Raw genomic sequence first — 14734 nt, 5'->3', positions numbered from 1 at the left:
GTTTTTTCTTTGGTCGTTGCCTTCATGTTACTATAAAACTAACCTGGCTTTTGTTTGCAACTAATTTGTAGTCAGGCAGAGAACTTTATTAAGGTATGGGACAGGAAGCGGGCATACGGGGAATGGGTGGCAGATTCTCAAAGCAGCATCCCCACATCCCAGAAGTAGCCTTCATTGTTCTTAGCTCTGCTGTCATTTCTGGCCCTTCTCTCTCCTGCACGAACAAAAGCCTTAATCTCTGCAAAGGCTAGAGCACTGGAATGGGATCTGTTTCCTAGTAGGAAACTACTTTGTCCTACGAAACACATCACAAAGACATTTTCTGATCAGGTCCCACCCTACCAGATGTCATAATTTTAATAACCTCCCTTAGCATATTTTGGTCAAATAGTGAACTGTGGTTTATGGGAATAGGGCTTACCATAAAGTTACTTTCTGATTTTGTTAAGGTGCATTGCTTTGCTTTGTCTAAGATATTTTACTTCAAAAACTCATTGAATCATAAAGCTGCAAAGACCATTAAAGTCTAAGTAGTCTAATTTATACATGATATGGATAGGGAAAAACATCCAGAGAAGGGACTCGTCTACAATTATACAACATGTTAGAGGCAGGCAGGCAGGAGCTGGAAGCCAGATCTCCTTGTTCTCCGGCCAGCACTCTTCTCAGCCTCTTCTGCTGCATCCCTGAAAGCAGGCCATCGCTCTAGGTGACCCTGAGCTTTGCTGACCTCAGGAGCCCTCCCAGCATGCCCCTCTGATTGGTCTTACACAGGGTCATTCCTTTCTGTGCCGTACAGTCAGTCGGTCTTGTGCTTGAGTGAATGTCAGAAAATATTTTCTTCTTCGAGGCACAGCAGCTCATCATAACTGAAAGCCAGTGCCTTTAAAGCATATTAAATATGCCATCAGTTTCCTACTTTGGGTTCAGACTAGCTAGCTAGTCCTGATCACTTTGTAGGGGACAGAAGATGGAAAGCCTCAGCTCCACCCCATAGAGCTATAATGTGATGGGCCGAATCAGGTGGTAAAGGTTCTCAGTAGGCTAGAAATTCAGCAGGGATAGAACTAGCCCTGGAGTGGATAAAGGAGTGTTTTCTAGAATTTGGACAGGGGCTTGAAAGATTAGCAGGCTTAAGAAGTCATAAGAGAAGGCCTTCATTCCTGGACAGGGAAAAGGCATGAGCAGAGACATGAGTAGGGGAAGGAAGTAACAGTTACTGGATGTGTGCTGTCCTTGGTGTTTTACTCATGGTATCTCATTTAATCCTCACGACAGTTCTATGGATTATGTGGTGTTCTGCCTGTTGTACAGCAAAGTAAGGCTCAGAGAGGTAAAGTGACTTACCCAACATGCCTAGCTAATTAGGTAGAAGAGCCAGGATTCACATCTAGGGACAGAGGCTCCAGAACCCCTCCTCTTTCTATTACTGCTCACTAGAAGTAGAAGGAAATGAAAGCGTTTTGGAGCTTCATAGTGGGCTGGATGTAGCGATGGAAATGAAAGTTAGTAGGTTAGTTGGAGACAGGATTTTAGAGGGCATTTAAAGCTGACAGAAGAGGTCAGATTTGATGTGACAGGAAATGAGGAGCCATTCAAGAATCCAGACTTTGTGAAAAAGTGGAATTCATCTAGTCAAAGGAGGAAAGCTGTGTTTTAGGGAAATTAATCTGGCAGTTTACAGGGCGGGTTGGAGGGAGCGGGGACTGGAGACAGGAAGGCTAGCCCGTGGCATTTTTCCTGAATTTTATGTCTGCGGTGGTGAACTTCACTGGGTGCTGGCAAGGCACATGACCCGGCAGGTACAGAGGAAGACTCAAAAGGAAAAATAATTGAACATCGATGTGCGAGATCCGCTGGATTTTCATCCTGACACTGGCAGCAGCAGGAAGGCGGGAGGGCGTGGGCTTCAAGCTTACGCGGATTTGGGTTTGAATCTCGATTCTAAGTTTTATTGATAGTATGTCTTAGGAAATGTAATTTAGTCCCTCTGAATCCCTGTTCACATCTGTAAAATGAGAATAATAATTTCTACTTGTTTTCATCTCTTAAAGTCATTATGTGGATAAATAAATTAAAGGTACAATGCCTGGTTCATTACAGGTGCTCAAAAAATATTAGCGTCCCTTTTCTCTTATAGAACATTGACTAAAATGACTGTCATCTCTCTTCGAAGAACATTAAGTTAAATTAAAAGATTATAGGAAAGCAAGGCCTGGGGTAGGAAAGAGCGCAGAGCTGTGAAAAATTGAAGTTGTCTTCCATCTCTATGGTTTTCTGATTCTGAATTTAGTCCAATTCAGATTGCTTGTTTTTTTCCCTATCTCTGAAGCTTGTGTGGGTAGCTCCAGAGTGTCATCAAGGGAGGTGACTTGCGGTCCAGCAGGGAGCAGCAGGGAACTTGTCCCCAGCATGCCTGACCTGGCACACAGACTGCCCACCGGCAGTTCAGACTGCAGAGAAAAGGTCAGACCTGACCTTGGGTTGGTGTTGCCCAGCCAGCCCCAGGCAGCACGTCTCATTCCAGGATAGTCTTCTTGAGCCATGTGAACAGATTTGCGGTACTGAAGTTTGCAGCACAGAGGGGCCAGGTGCATCTTGTTATCTGATTTCATGCCTAGAGAGGTCTGAATGGCCTTTCAGGCAAAAGGAAGTGAAGTCAGATGTGACAGGTGGATTGTTTGCCTACTGACATCCATGGGTGGGCTGTGTTGCTTTTTTTTTTTTCTTTTTCGATGGTCGGAAAACCTCAGTAATTGGTGAAAAAGGAACTGTTGTGGGCTGACCTGTCTGCTCACTGTGTAGTGCCCACCTTCCTTTCCAAGCCAAGCGTCAGTAGAAAGATCTTTAATTATCTCTGAACCGCGGATATGTGTGCAGTCTCTCAGGCCAGAACTTCTCCCGAGGCATCTTCTGACCATGCGATGTTGATGACCTGCAGGTTGTTCTGAAGACAGGCACCTCTGGCAGAGCCTTTACATTCCCCTTAGAAAGTTCAGCTTATTAGTGGCTGCCTCCCCTCTGTCCCCACAGAGGCCACGTTCACCCTCCATAAACTCAGCAGAAACACAACAACATAAATGGCAGTGTCAGAGTCAAACAAATTTTTTAATGGTTAATGTTACCAAATTTTTTTTGAGTTGTTGAAAGAGCCAGAAAGGAGAAAAAAAAGTTGCAAAGCTTGTAGCTCACTGCTAGAGCATTCTGAGTCTTTAGCATTTATCAACTCTGCACTGAAACTTTCTGAGCGCTTCCTTCCTGTGCACCATCAGAATCAGACCAAGGGCACTGTGGTTGTGTTCAATTTAAAACCATAGATGTTCTGAGCCAGAAGGAACTTGGAGATGAAATCCAACTCTCCCAGTTCAGTTCACGGGGAACCGAAGCCAGAGATGGGAAAGAACTTGCGCAGATGCACCCCGACCAATGGCAGAGCCTGGACAGCTGCCTTCCCCACTCCGGCTGTCCGTGGTTTTCAAACTTAGCTATACGTTGTAATTACCTAAGGAGCTAAACCATCCTGAGACCTAGGCCCCGCCCAGATGAAATAAATCAGAATCTCTGGGCGTGGGGCCCAGGCACCAGCGATTTTTATAGCTCCCCGGGTGACCCCACGTAGTCAAGGCTGAGAGCCAGTGTGCTAGGAGGATGTATGTCCCAGGATGTTCACATTTAAAGGGGGAGAGTAACAGTGTAGCAGAGAAAGTGTTAAACAAATGTGTTCCTGAAATTTGGTGAAGTTCTGAGCAGCCTTGCAGTAACATTGAGGGTAGTTTAGAATCCCAGGTCTGCAACTTCACAGTTGAGTGACTTTCAGCTGGTTGCTGTACCTTTCTCATTCTGGTTTTTCCATCTGACATGAAAATAGCGTCCCAACACCTTCCTTCCAGGGTTGCCAAGAAGATTTGAGATAGTGGATATAAAGCACTAGAATAAGGCCTGGCACATTATAGGTATTCGATAAACGAGTTTTAGTATTTCCCTTAAAAAAAGTTAATTTAGCATTTATGGAACGAATCCCTTACAGTTGTGCAGGAATGTGTTTTAAAACTCAAGAAGTTTCCAACTGCCATCCCGTCTGACTTAACAGGTGCTTGCGTTCTTAATCCCTTTCAGGTCCACCTGGGAAGCGGGATTTGGGTTGATGAGGAGAAATGGCACCAGCTACAAGTAACCCAAGGAGATTCCAAGTACACAAAGAACTTGGCAGTCATGATTTGGGGAACAGATGTTCTGAAGAACAGAAGTGTCACAGGAGTTGCCACAAAAAAAAAGAAAGATGCAGTCCCTAAGCCACCCCTCTCGCCTCACAAACTAAGCATCGTCAGAGGTAGGTCACTGTAGCAGAAGCTGTCCTTTTACTCTTTCAGAAATGTAATAAGCACAACTCAGTTCCACAAGCACTTGCCGAAGCCTCTCTATGCCAGGCCCCCGGCTGGGCTTGGGGACACAGGAGCAGATATGGACCTGTCTCAGGAGAGCTCACATGTAACAGGGCCAATGAGCTGTGGACACAGTGCAGGGCAAGGAACGAGCATGGGAGAGGGACAGGTGGTGTGTTAAGGGAAGGATTCCTGGAAAATGGCGTCACTGAGTTGGGCCTCGGAGGATATGTCGGACACGGAGACACACATATGTAAATGAGATACTTTGGGAGGCAAAAGAATCTGGAACAGAGGCATGGAGGTGGGAAAGAGCAGTACGGAGAGCAGGAAAGGTCAAGACTAGGCGACAATTTGTTGGGGTTCTACCATCATGCTTGGGTCAGTTAATGAGGCAAAGACCAGCTGAGGGTCACTGGACTGAGCTGCTTTTCTGGTGTTTGAGAGGAGTTGGGGGGAAGGCAAAAAAGGCAGGGGGGCTATATGCTAGACACTCTGATTTTCCTCCCTTCCTCCTTCCCTCTCTTCCTCCCTCTCTCTCTCCTCTCTCTTCCCTCTGTCCTCTGTCTCTCCCTCCCTCTCTTCATTCACTAAGCTCTTACTCTTTGCCAGGCTCTCTACTGGGTATTGAGGACACATCTGCAAGGAGCTCATAGTTTCATGGAGAAGATGAACACAAGAACAGCTAGTTACTATACAGATAATACCAATTATAGAGAAAGGCAGGAAAGTGAACAGGAGCAGAGAGAATACTATAGTAATCACTATTCTGAGCAATGACTATGTTTCAGGTCCTGGGAGTTTTTCTGTGATTCTGTTTTAAGAAATGCTTTTACACACATTGATTCATTTAACCCTCATCACACCCCTACTATTGGCTACTATTATTATCCCTGTTTTATAAATGAGGAAACCAAGACACAGAGACATTAACTTGCCTAGATTATACAGCTTATAGGAGTGGAGGCAGGAGCCCAAGCCAGGAAGGCTGGCTTCAGAAGCTGTGTTCCTAACCATTGGTCTCTAAGTGTCCAGCTGCCATGTTTCGATGAAGAAAGTAAGACTCAATCAGTCACATTTTGAGCAGGCCCTGCACTAGGTGTTGGGTCAGATGACAGATATGTCCATGAACAGGTCAGGTAATTTCAGGGACTGATGAAGGCCGTGATGCGTCACCACGCGACATGGTAGGATGAAGAGGGCCCTGTTAGCTGGAGTTGGGGAAGGCCTGTTTGAGGATGTGGATGCGAGCTGGGAACTGGATATGGAAGAGGCAGCTCCGTGAAGGTCTAAGAGGTGCCGAAACAGGCCAGGTAAATTGCAGGTGCAAAGGCCAGCATGCTCAAAGGATGAGGAGGCCCCAGGCAACTGCAGAGTCATGAGTGAGGTCAGGGAGGTGGGCGAGATCTAGTCTTGTAAGGCTGTGATGGCCTAAGTGAGCATCCTGGATTTACTCTACTCCCAAGAGGAAGGCAGTGGAGGTGTTCGAATCGTGGAATAACCAAATGGAAGATCAGTTAGGAGGCTGATGCAGTGGTCTTGGGAAGAGGTGATGGTGCCATGGACTAAGGTTATAGCAGTAGAAGTGGAGAAAAATGGCCAGATTTAGGGGATATTTTGGAGCTCCAGGTGCAGGACAAAATTTAAGTGACCAGCCTGAGGTCACCACTACAAGGTTTCAGAGCCTGGATTCAAACCCAAACCCCCCGACTCTGGTCTGGGGCTTGTTCTGCCATAGCACAGCTGCCTCCCTTGCCTGGCTGACTCATGATTAATTGATTGAGGCAGCCACTTATTTTTCAACAATCAGAGGTAACCTTTAGTTAGCCCGCTGTCTGAAATGGCAGAGCCTGATTTGGGAGGTCACCCTGAGAAAAAGGCCTTCCTGGGGATGAAGCCCTGATCTGACTGATGGGTGGCCAACCTCTAATTCTGTTACGCTTGTTCAAATGTGACTGAGCAGGTCCCAGGTGCCTCCCAATGACCGGATGCCCTACTATTGCCTCATGGTTTAAAGACATCTGCTGTCTATCTCCCTCAGGCACTAGTCTGACCATACCTGATTTAGCTCCACACCCTCATTGCCCAGCACAAGGCCTGACGCACAGTAGGACTGCAGTAAATGAGGGTTGAACAAATGAAACTCTGAGATGTGCAAGCAGATTGCCTGACTGACCCTGGGTGTGATTTCTTATAAATCACTTTCCCTCTGTGTCTCAGTTTCCTCAGCTAAAAACTCACCTCTTAAGACAGTTAAGAGGGCTCTCTAGTTTTATAGTTTGGAAGTGGTTGTTTGAGGTGTGAAAAGAAGTTACCGACCTTTGTTGACAAGTGAGCTGCCTCCATGGAGCCGATACGACCTCATGATGGTCACATTGTTAAAGTTCACGATTGTTCAGTGCTTTTCAGCTTTCAGGCCCTCCCCTGTCGGCTTCCAGTGCAGTGTGATGGAAAGTAGAAGCTAGAACCAGGCCCCCAGAGCCTGGTGTTGAGCCCCAGCTCTGCTTTGGCTTACCTTTGAGCTATTTTTGTTTCTCCAAACCTAGTGTAGTACCAGGACCAAGTAGATGCTCGGTGTCTCCATCTATAAAGCCAAGATCACAATCCTTGTTCTTGCGACCCAGTGGACCAAACAGACATTTTTACTGTTCTTTAAACCCCATTTAGACGATGGTCAATGCAGCTAACTGGGTCCCCAGTGCTACCGAACAATCTAGCAGAAAACACCTCAGCTGTGTGGCTTGGGACCATCACACATTCACTGTCTTCAAGCCCACCTGCCAAGTCCTCTGAGTTTCTCTTACTGATCCACTTCCCCAACGTCCAAACCTTTTTTAAACCTTCTCTACTTTTCCCAAACATCGTAGTCTACACCTCTCTCTTTCTCAAAAGATGGCCTTGTCTCTTCCTTCACAGAGAAAAGAAGAGGGACTCCCACAGCTTGGGACCACCACACCTACAGACTAAATGTACCTCCCCCGACGCCCCATTCTTCTGCCTCAGGTCCTAAAAGAAGAGTTTTCTTATATTTGGGGCTGGCCATTCTTTTCATCTGGATCCCAGCCCACCTGCCTTCCTGAATACCTGTTCCTCCAACTGTGCTGCAGCCCCTGCATTGTTTCTTTTTTTCACTGATTCATTAAATAGATTTGATGATCTTTCTTAAAAAAAAAAAAAAAAAAAAATACTTCAGAGGCTTGCCTGCTAATACCTAGTTAGCTGCTGCTAGTTCTCTTTTTCCTTTTTCATATTCAGTTTTTGAGAGGGGTCTGCCAGTCCCTGCTCAGGTTTGGGTTGTACCCCAGCCAAGGCCAGGCTTCAGCCTCCCAGTCCTCTGTTTATCCTGCCGCCAGTTTTTCCCAGTGACTTCCTCCTTCCAGATCTAGGTATACAGAAAGCACACCTCCCTCTCAGCACTGGGCACAACCCTTCCCCTGAACTGCAGAAACGATCCCGATGGTTTGAATTTCTCCTGCCTCTATTTCTATCCCGCCAGGCTGTTTTCCTCTGTACTCCCCTCCTGCCCTAGCCCCTTCTCTCTGCCTGTCCCATAAAGCTTTCTCTCATATGGAGTTTCGGTGCCCTGTGTCTCTGTTGTTCCCTAGTGCACCCTCGTCCCTTGGGGTAACCCCGCACACCTCATCTTGGGGCTTGATGCCTTGGGTGATCCGCCTCAGACACCCCTGACCATCTTCTGTGACACTTCTCGCCTGCTGCGCCTGGAATCAAGAGAGTGCCTCCTTCCAATTTCTTTCCCTTGCTCCCACCTGCCATGTGTGTCTTTCCCTTGATGCACATCCCTGCCTCCTCCTCCTCATTGGGGACTCTTTCACAAACGTCGGAACAAGGTAGACTTTTCATTGCCCTCTAGCATGTCATCCTAAAATTTCTGCATGGTTATTTCTTACTTGTTTATTTACTGAATAATTGTCCTTCTCCCTACAATGGGCGTCTTATTCAGGGCCAGCATGTAGTGAGTGCTCGATAAATACTTGTTGAACGGATGAAGGACGATTCCTAAATCTACATTTGACCTCAGCTCACACTTCTGAGTTCCTGACCCCTACATCCAGGTCTCGTGGATGTCCACATGATGTTGGCAAAACCGCACTGCTCACTGCTCTCTCCTTTTTCTTTCCCCCAAAGCCTCTGCCCCTTCTGTGTTCCCTGGATTGGTGAGTGGCACCACCGACCTGGGACTTAGAGATGTCCCATCCTTGATTCCTCCACATGACTCACTCCCCATTCGTTCTGCCTCTAAACACCTCTTAAAACTTCTCTCTAGGACATGGTTCCATAGTGTAGTGGTTAGCACATCTGCTTTACACACAGAAGATCCTGGGTTCACGCCCCGGTAGAGCCACGGTCCATGGTCTGAGGCCATGCCACCCTGAACAAGCCCGATGTCTGATCTCGGAAGCTAAGCAGGGTGGGGTTTGGTTAGTACTTGGATAGGAGACCACCTAGGAAGACCAGGTGCTGTAGGCATAAATAATAATAAGTAATTAAAAACAAACAAACAAACAAACAACTTCTCTCCATACCCACTGCCCTCTCACAGTCCAGGCCACATGTCTCCCCTGCTCTGCTCCAGTGGCTCCAGCCTCCTTTCTCCATTGTATAACCCAGCGATCTTTCAAAAACAAAATCTCTCATTATCACCACTGTATCACAGCCAGTCCATGGTGCTTATGAAAGGATAAGCTTCTTAACATGTCATAAAAGCACCATCATAATTCAGCCGTTGGCTATAGCGCCAGCTTTACTTTTCAGCAGCATTCCCCCGAAACTCTTAAGTTCTTGCCATAGTAAACTACTGTATTTCCTCAACCAGCCTCGTTCCCTCTCACATTAGGGAATTTGCAAATTTCGTTCCCAGTGCCTGGAACGTAGGTCATTCTCCCTACCTTCCACCGGTTCTGCTTTGTCCAGCTGGCCGCTGCTCACCACCCAGATCTGCCTGGGAGAACCTCCCTTCGGAAGGCCTTCCCCACCCTCTTGGTCCCAGCATGCCTACGGCTCTTCTCTTCTTACCTTGTCTTCGCCTCCCAGGAGCCTGGGCTGGCAGCCCCTGAGAGCCCATAAATGTTTGCCTGCCCTGCATGGGAATGAAGGGAAATTGACTCGCCCAAGGCCGTACAGCTAGTTAGACCAGAGCCAAGCAAAACTGAGCCTGCAGCTTCCCATCTCCAGAGGCTTCTTGTCTTACCGAAGTACAATGTTTTTGGTTTGTTCGTTTTACTACAACCAGGCAGGTTTGAAGTTCGTCTCCCATCCCACCATGTACTCATGATTTTTAGCCTAATTATTTGAGCTCTTCCAGATTGTGCTTGACTGGTTTTTTCCATGCAGGCTTTCTGCTGGGTTGAGATTATATTTATTTTGTATGATTCTACCACATCTAGCCACATTTGCTGTATAAAAATGGCGAAAGGGTTGTTGAGGATAGTCTCTTCTCTGATTTTAAAATAATTTCTTACCAGATAGTAGCGGGGGGAGGGGGTGAACACTGACACCACTTTGGGAAGATGCAAGCAGGAGGGTTGGAGGGATCTCACTTTAATGACAAGCTCCGGAAGGACAGTTAAACCTTATTAAGGTCACATGACCTTTTGCAGAGTGTCTGAGTTTTCCACGTGAGCCACAGCATTGAGTTCTGGTTAATTTTTACAACTTTTTTTAATAGGACACATTAGCGCTGTTATAAACCTTGTTAATTAAGCAATAATCTCAAATGCTCCCTCGCAGAGGGAGACGTTCCTGGCAACTACAGATGATTAATATCTAAAGTCTAACGAAAGCCTTTTAATCAACATGAGGGACCATTCAGTGCTCTCACACCCAGGAAATGAGACTGATTGGAATTCTGCGGAGGCCTCTCTGCAGACCTTTCTCCTTCTGGACCTTTCTCTTCCCGCCGTCTTCTCCAACTCATGCCGGGGGCTCCAAGGGCCATCAGACCCCCTCTCCTTCTTTCTCCTGCTCTTTCCTTTGCCTCTTTGCCATCCTTATTACCTTCTAGAGGCCGAGAGCTGGAAGAATCTCCCTGGATCATCCAGTTGGATATCCTACTCTAATAGATAGTGACACTGAGACCCGGAGAGGTTCCCACTAGAAGTTGTACAGCAAGTAAGTTTAGGGCCAAACACCTAAACTTTGGAACAGTTCACAGCATCTGTTGCCTCCCTCATTCGCTTCAGATTCCAGCAGTCGCTGTGATTGTCTGCTTTCTCCTTGCCCAGAGCTGGAGAGAGAATGCCCCAAGTGTTCCAGGCTGTAGGAAGGACAGCATGGTTGTGGTTTCATTAGGTTGTGATCCATGCTTTGACAGAGAAGAACCCAGGCGAGCATGGGAGCACAGAGGCTTAGGCGTCTCCTAACTCAGCCTGGGAGGTTCTAGCGAGGCTGAGTTGGGAAGAATGAATAGGGTGCAGGCAGGTGGAACCTGGAGCCAGGGTAATCTGAAAAGAGATGAGCAAAGACACTGATTTGTGGGAGAAACTGGAGTGGGGAGGGAATTGCAGGTGGTTAATAACAGAGGTAGGACTGAAGAGAGAGATAGGGCCCCCTACCTTGTTATTTGAGTCCCTATAGAAAGGCCAAGACAAGATGAAGTGAAGATTAGTAGGGCTTAGGAGTGGTCAGGAAGTAGTGGGAGTCAATTAAAAGCTTTTAATGGCTTCTCCATGCAAAACCCTTCTCAGTGGGGAAGAAACAGTGCCCCAGGTTCAGAGTTGGGGGAGGGGGACAGCAGTGGATTCTGCCCATACCACCTTCCTTTCTCCAGGCCTCCAGCTTCTCACGGGGAAGTGCTGGGGTTAGCACGGGTTAGTCTCTGATCCCTTCTAGTGTTGACAGTCTGCATTTCTAAGAGGATTACCTGCCATGTGCTGGTTTGGTACACAGGATTTTATTTCCTTTCCTTAAAATTGGCTTGTCATTCCTGTTTTATAGGAGAGAAAGCTCAGGTTCAAGGAAGTTGAAATTCTTGCCCATGGTGATGGACTCCAGTGGTGCATTCCCCACCTGCACTCCCAGTCCTCTTATGTCCAGAATTTCTATGTCCCCTCAGGTTTCGCTGGAAGAACACTGACTTATTCATTTGTTTAACAGATATTTACTTAATCTCGCTCTGTGCCAAGCACTGTGCTAGGTGCTGGGAGTGAACCGTTGTAGATACATAAGATAATTGCAACAACCCCACACAGGTGTGGTGTTCCTTACAGTTTGAAGAAGGCTCGCAAAATGTTGCTCTCATATCCCTCGTGGCAGCCTTAAAAAAGATACTCTGCGGTTTGTTATCCTTGTTTACGAGGTGAGGAATCAGTCCTGATCTGGGGCTCGTTCTGCTTCATCTTGGCAAATGGCAGACTCAGTAAAAGTGGCTCTCGGAAGCCTCATTAGTAATCACCACAATGAGACACCACTTCACACCCACCAGGTTGTCAAAACCTTAATAATCTGACAGTGTCAAGTGCTGTCGAAGACGTAGGCCAACCAGTACTGCACGCACGACTGTTGGGAGTGCCAGTCAGCAGGGCCACTTTGGAAAACAATTTACTAGGCATCACCTAGTAAACTTGAGCATGCACATACCCTAACACTCAGCAGTTCCACACCTAGGCCCATACTGGAGAATTTCCTACACACCTACCCCAGGAGACATGTGCCAGCATGTTTGTAATTACAAAACACTGGAAACAACTCAAGTATCCATTGACAATAAAATGGATCGGCAAACTGTAGAGTAGTCATACAGTGGAACACCACTCATCGATGTGAAAATGAATGACCCGTAGCTATATACTTGAACAGAGGTAAATTTCAGGGCTGTAATGTTGAGTGAAAAAAAAAAGTCAGAAGGCTATGTAGAGTATGGACACACTCATAAAAAAGTGAAAAACAGAAAAGTAAACAGTATGTTATTTAAGGACGCATGCATGTGTGTTAACATTAAAATGAAAGCAAACATTTAGGAGAGCGGTTGTTTCTGGTGAGGGCGGGAGAGGATGGAATGGAGGAGGGGCGTCCAGGGGCTTCAGAGGGACCAGAGATGTCCTGACAAGCTAGGTAGTAGGCACCTGGGTGTTTTATTGTTATCTTTAAAGGGTAAATTTACAGTGTGTTTTTACACTTTTCTAAGTACATTTTGTGATGAAGATTTGAAAGGATTGCCCTGCCACATACGTGAATTGGTATTTGGGGAGTATGTCAGTACACACATTTTCCTTTCCCTCAAAAGATTTTTACTCAGATTCACCATTAATCCTCGGCCTTCTCGTCTCTTTTTCCCTTTCCAGAGTGTTTGTATGACAGAATAGCACAAGAAACTGTGGATGAAACTGAAATTGCACAGAGACTCTCCAAAGTCAACAAGTACATCTGTGAAAAAATCATGGATATCAATAAATCCTGTAAAAACGAAGAACGGAGGGAAGCAAAATACAATTTGCAATAAACTTTGGATTTTTCATAACGCCTTCTCGTTTTCCTTGCGTGGCGTGTGATTTGCGGGCGACGGTGCCGTCCGGATCAGACCCCACTGTGCATGGTGGTGTATGGGCAGGGAGCCAGTAGGGTTCTGGGGTCAGCGGCTTGTTCTGAACTTGGACTTCCCACTTCAAAGAAGTCAGATGGATTTGCTGAGACTCGGGCAGCAACCTGGCGCCAGTGTCGTTCTGGGGATGGGGAAAACACTGTCTTTTCAGAGGGGAATAAAATGTCTCTGAGTTGCCCGTCACTTGACCCAGAATTGGAACTGATATTTTTACCATTCAAGGACTTCGCTGCTCCTCTATTCTGTTCTATAATAAAGCATCATTAATTCTTTGATGTAGGCAATCATTACCCTCATTTACTTAAGGATAGTAATTGTACAGTGAAGGTGACCAGTGTCCCTTGAGGGACAGAACATTTAGGCCAAAGGAGAGAAAATTCATAAGGGACGTGGTTGCTGTCTACAGATCTGAAAGGCTGTCTCAAAAGCAGACTACTTCAAAGGACAGATCTAGGACCAGTCACCTTTCCTGTGCAAGGCGATCTGAGATCCAGCTTCCCAGATGATTTGAGTCAATCTTTACCGAGGGGTGGAGGGGAGCAGTAATGTTAGATGTGGTCCAGGGTTACCATCGGGAAGTCGGGGACAGTCACCCGATGTCAGTTTGTTTTTCCCATCTTATATCTCAAATGTAACACTTTCAAGTTACATAATTTTTATCTCATTCAGTATCTGAGTCTCTAAGGTTCCCGATGTGCATCTGACAACCACATTTGATCTCCCTGTTGATTTGCACTTTCCTTTCTGTAATGCCTGTGAAGTCAGGATGGTATCTTGGAAATGGCAGAGGTTTTGGGCTGAGCATCTGGGTTCCAAGTCTTGCTCTCCCGCTCGCCTTGAGCTTAACCTAACCTCCTGAGTGACCATTTTCGGTTCCATAAAAGGGAGATAATATCTAACTTGCAGAGTTGCCATAAGGATTATATATATTTAGTACTCAATAAATGTTGGCGATCGTTAATTTCTTAATTTTTGGTTATTGGCTTATAGGCATTGGTTGGAAAACTTTGGTCTCTGGTTTCTTTAAAGCATGATCTACTAGACCATTAAAGCATTAATGGTCTGTAAGCAAAGCTCAGGATCACTGGGGTAAGGAAGGGAGGTGGGTGCCTCTTTGAGGACTTTTATTCTAGTAAATAAAATAATCCTTTGTAATGTGAAATACTATATGTTCTCTAATAGGATGTATAGATGTGAATTTCCTTTTATGGTATTTTCCTAGCTCTCCTCAAACTAGCAGTGTGTTCTTGGGCCAATCGCTTCTCAGAGTCCGTATCAGTGTGATGAGGAAAATAATTAAGTAGTAATAATAGCAACAACATACTGAATATGTGCCAGGACTTTTCCAAGTGTCTAACATAAGGTTAACTCATTTCATGGGTCAGTCAAGTTCGTGACTCTTAGCGGTGTTCAATACATTCTTGTTATTAAGATGTGTTCATTTTAATGGCATGGGGGCAGCTTGGGCATGAGTAACATAGAAGGCGTGAGAGTCTGGGAAACAGTATGCATCATACTTGAGCTCATCCCTCTTCTCCCTAAGCATGGCAAAAGTATACCCAGAGGCTCTATCCATTTTTCTTCAAAGACTAATACAGTATAACCTGCTTCGTAGGTGCTTTTAGGTGAGGGGAGAATAGTAATGGAAATACATACTTAAAAATGCTGTGGCGTGTGAAAGTGCTTTGCGTCATGAACGATGCCTGTGAAAGTGTTTTGTGTAATATACGATGCATGCATTAGGGACAGAACCGGGTTGTGAAAGATTGTGAGATCCAAGTTCAAATTCTGCCTT

The 14734-nt window shown here is 46.0% G+C and overlaps 2 protein-coding genes and 1 pseudogene across 5 annotated transcripts in view; all 3 read left to right on the top strand.

Moving 5' to 3' along the window:
• Nucleotides 1-12858, top strand: part of BEND5 (BEN domain containing 5) — a 48924-nt gene extending 36066 nt beyond the window's left edge. For all 4 annotated transcript variants that reach the window (XM_039885638.1, XM_039885637.1, XM_039885639.1 and 1 more), the window contains 2 exons: nucleotides 4117-4330; nucleotides 12683-12858. In XM_039885638.1, the coding sequence (XP_039741572.1) occupies nucleotides 4117-4330; nucleotides 12683-12840 (372 nt within the window). In that variant the 3' untranslated portion in view covers nucleotides 12841-12858. The remainder of the gene's footprint in view (nucleotides 1-4116; nucleotides 4331-12682) is intronic.
• AGBL4 (AGBL carboxypeptidase 4) overlaps nucleotides 1-14734 on the top strand; it is a 1011660-nt gene that overhangs the window by 822929 nt on the left and 173997 nt on the right. The window lies entirely within an intron of this gene.
• Nucleotides 8755-8870, top strand: LOC120581375 (uncharacterized; annotated as a pseudogene).

The sequence above is a fragment of the Pteropus medius genome, unplaced genomic scaffold (genome assembly GCF_902729225.1).
Source record: "Pteropus medius unplaced genomic scaffold, Ma_sr-lr_union100, whole genome shotgun sequence".
Taxonomy (NCBI): Eukaryota; Metazoa; Chordata; class Mammalia; order Chiroptera; family Pteropodidae; genus Pteropus; species Pteropus medius.
This window is presented reverse-complemented; position numbering and strand designations above follow the sequence as displayed.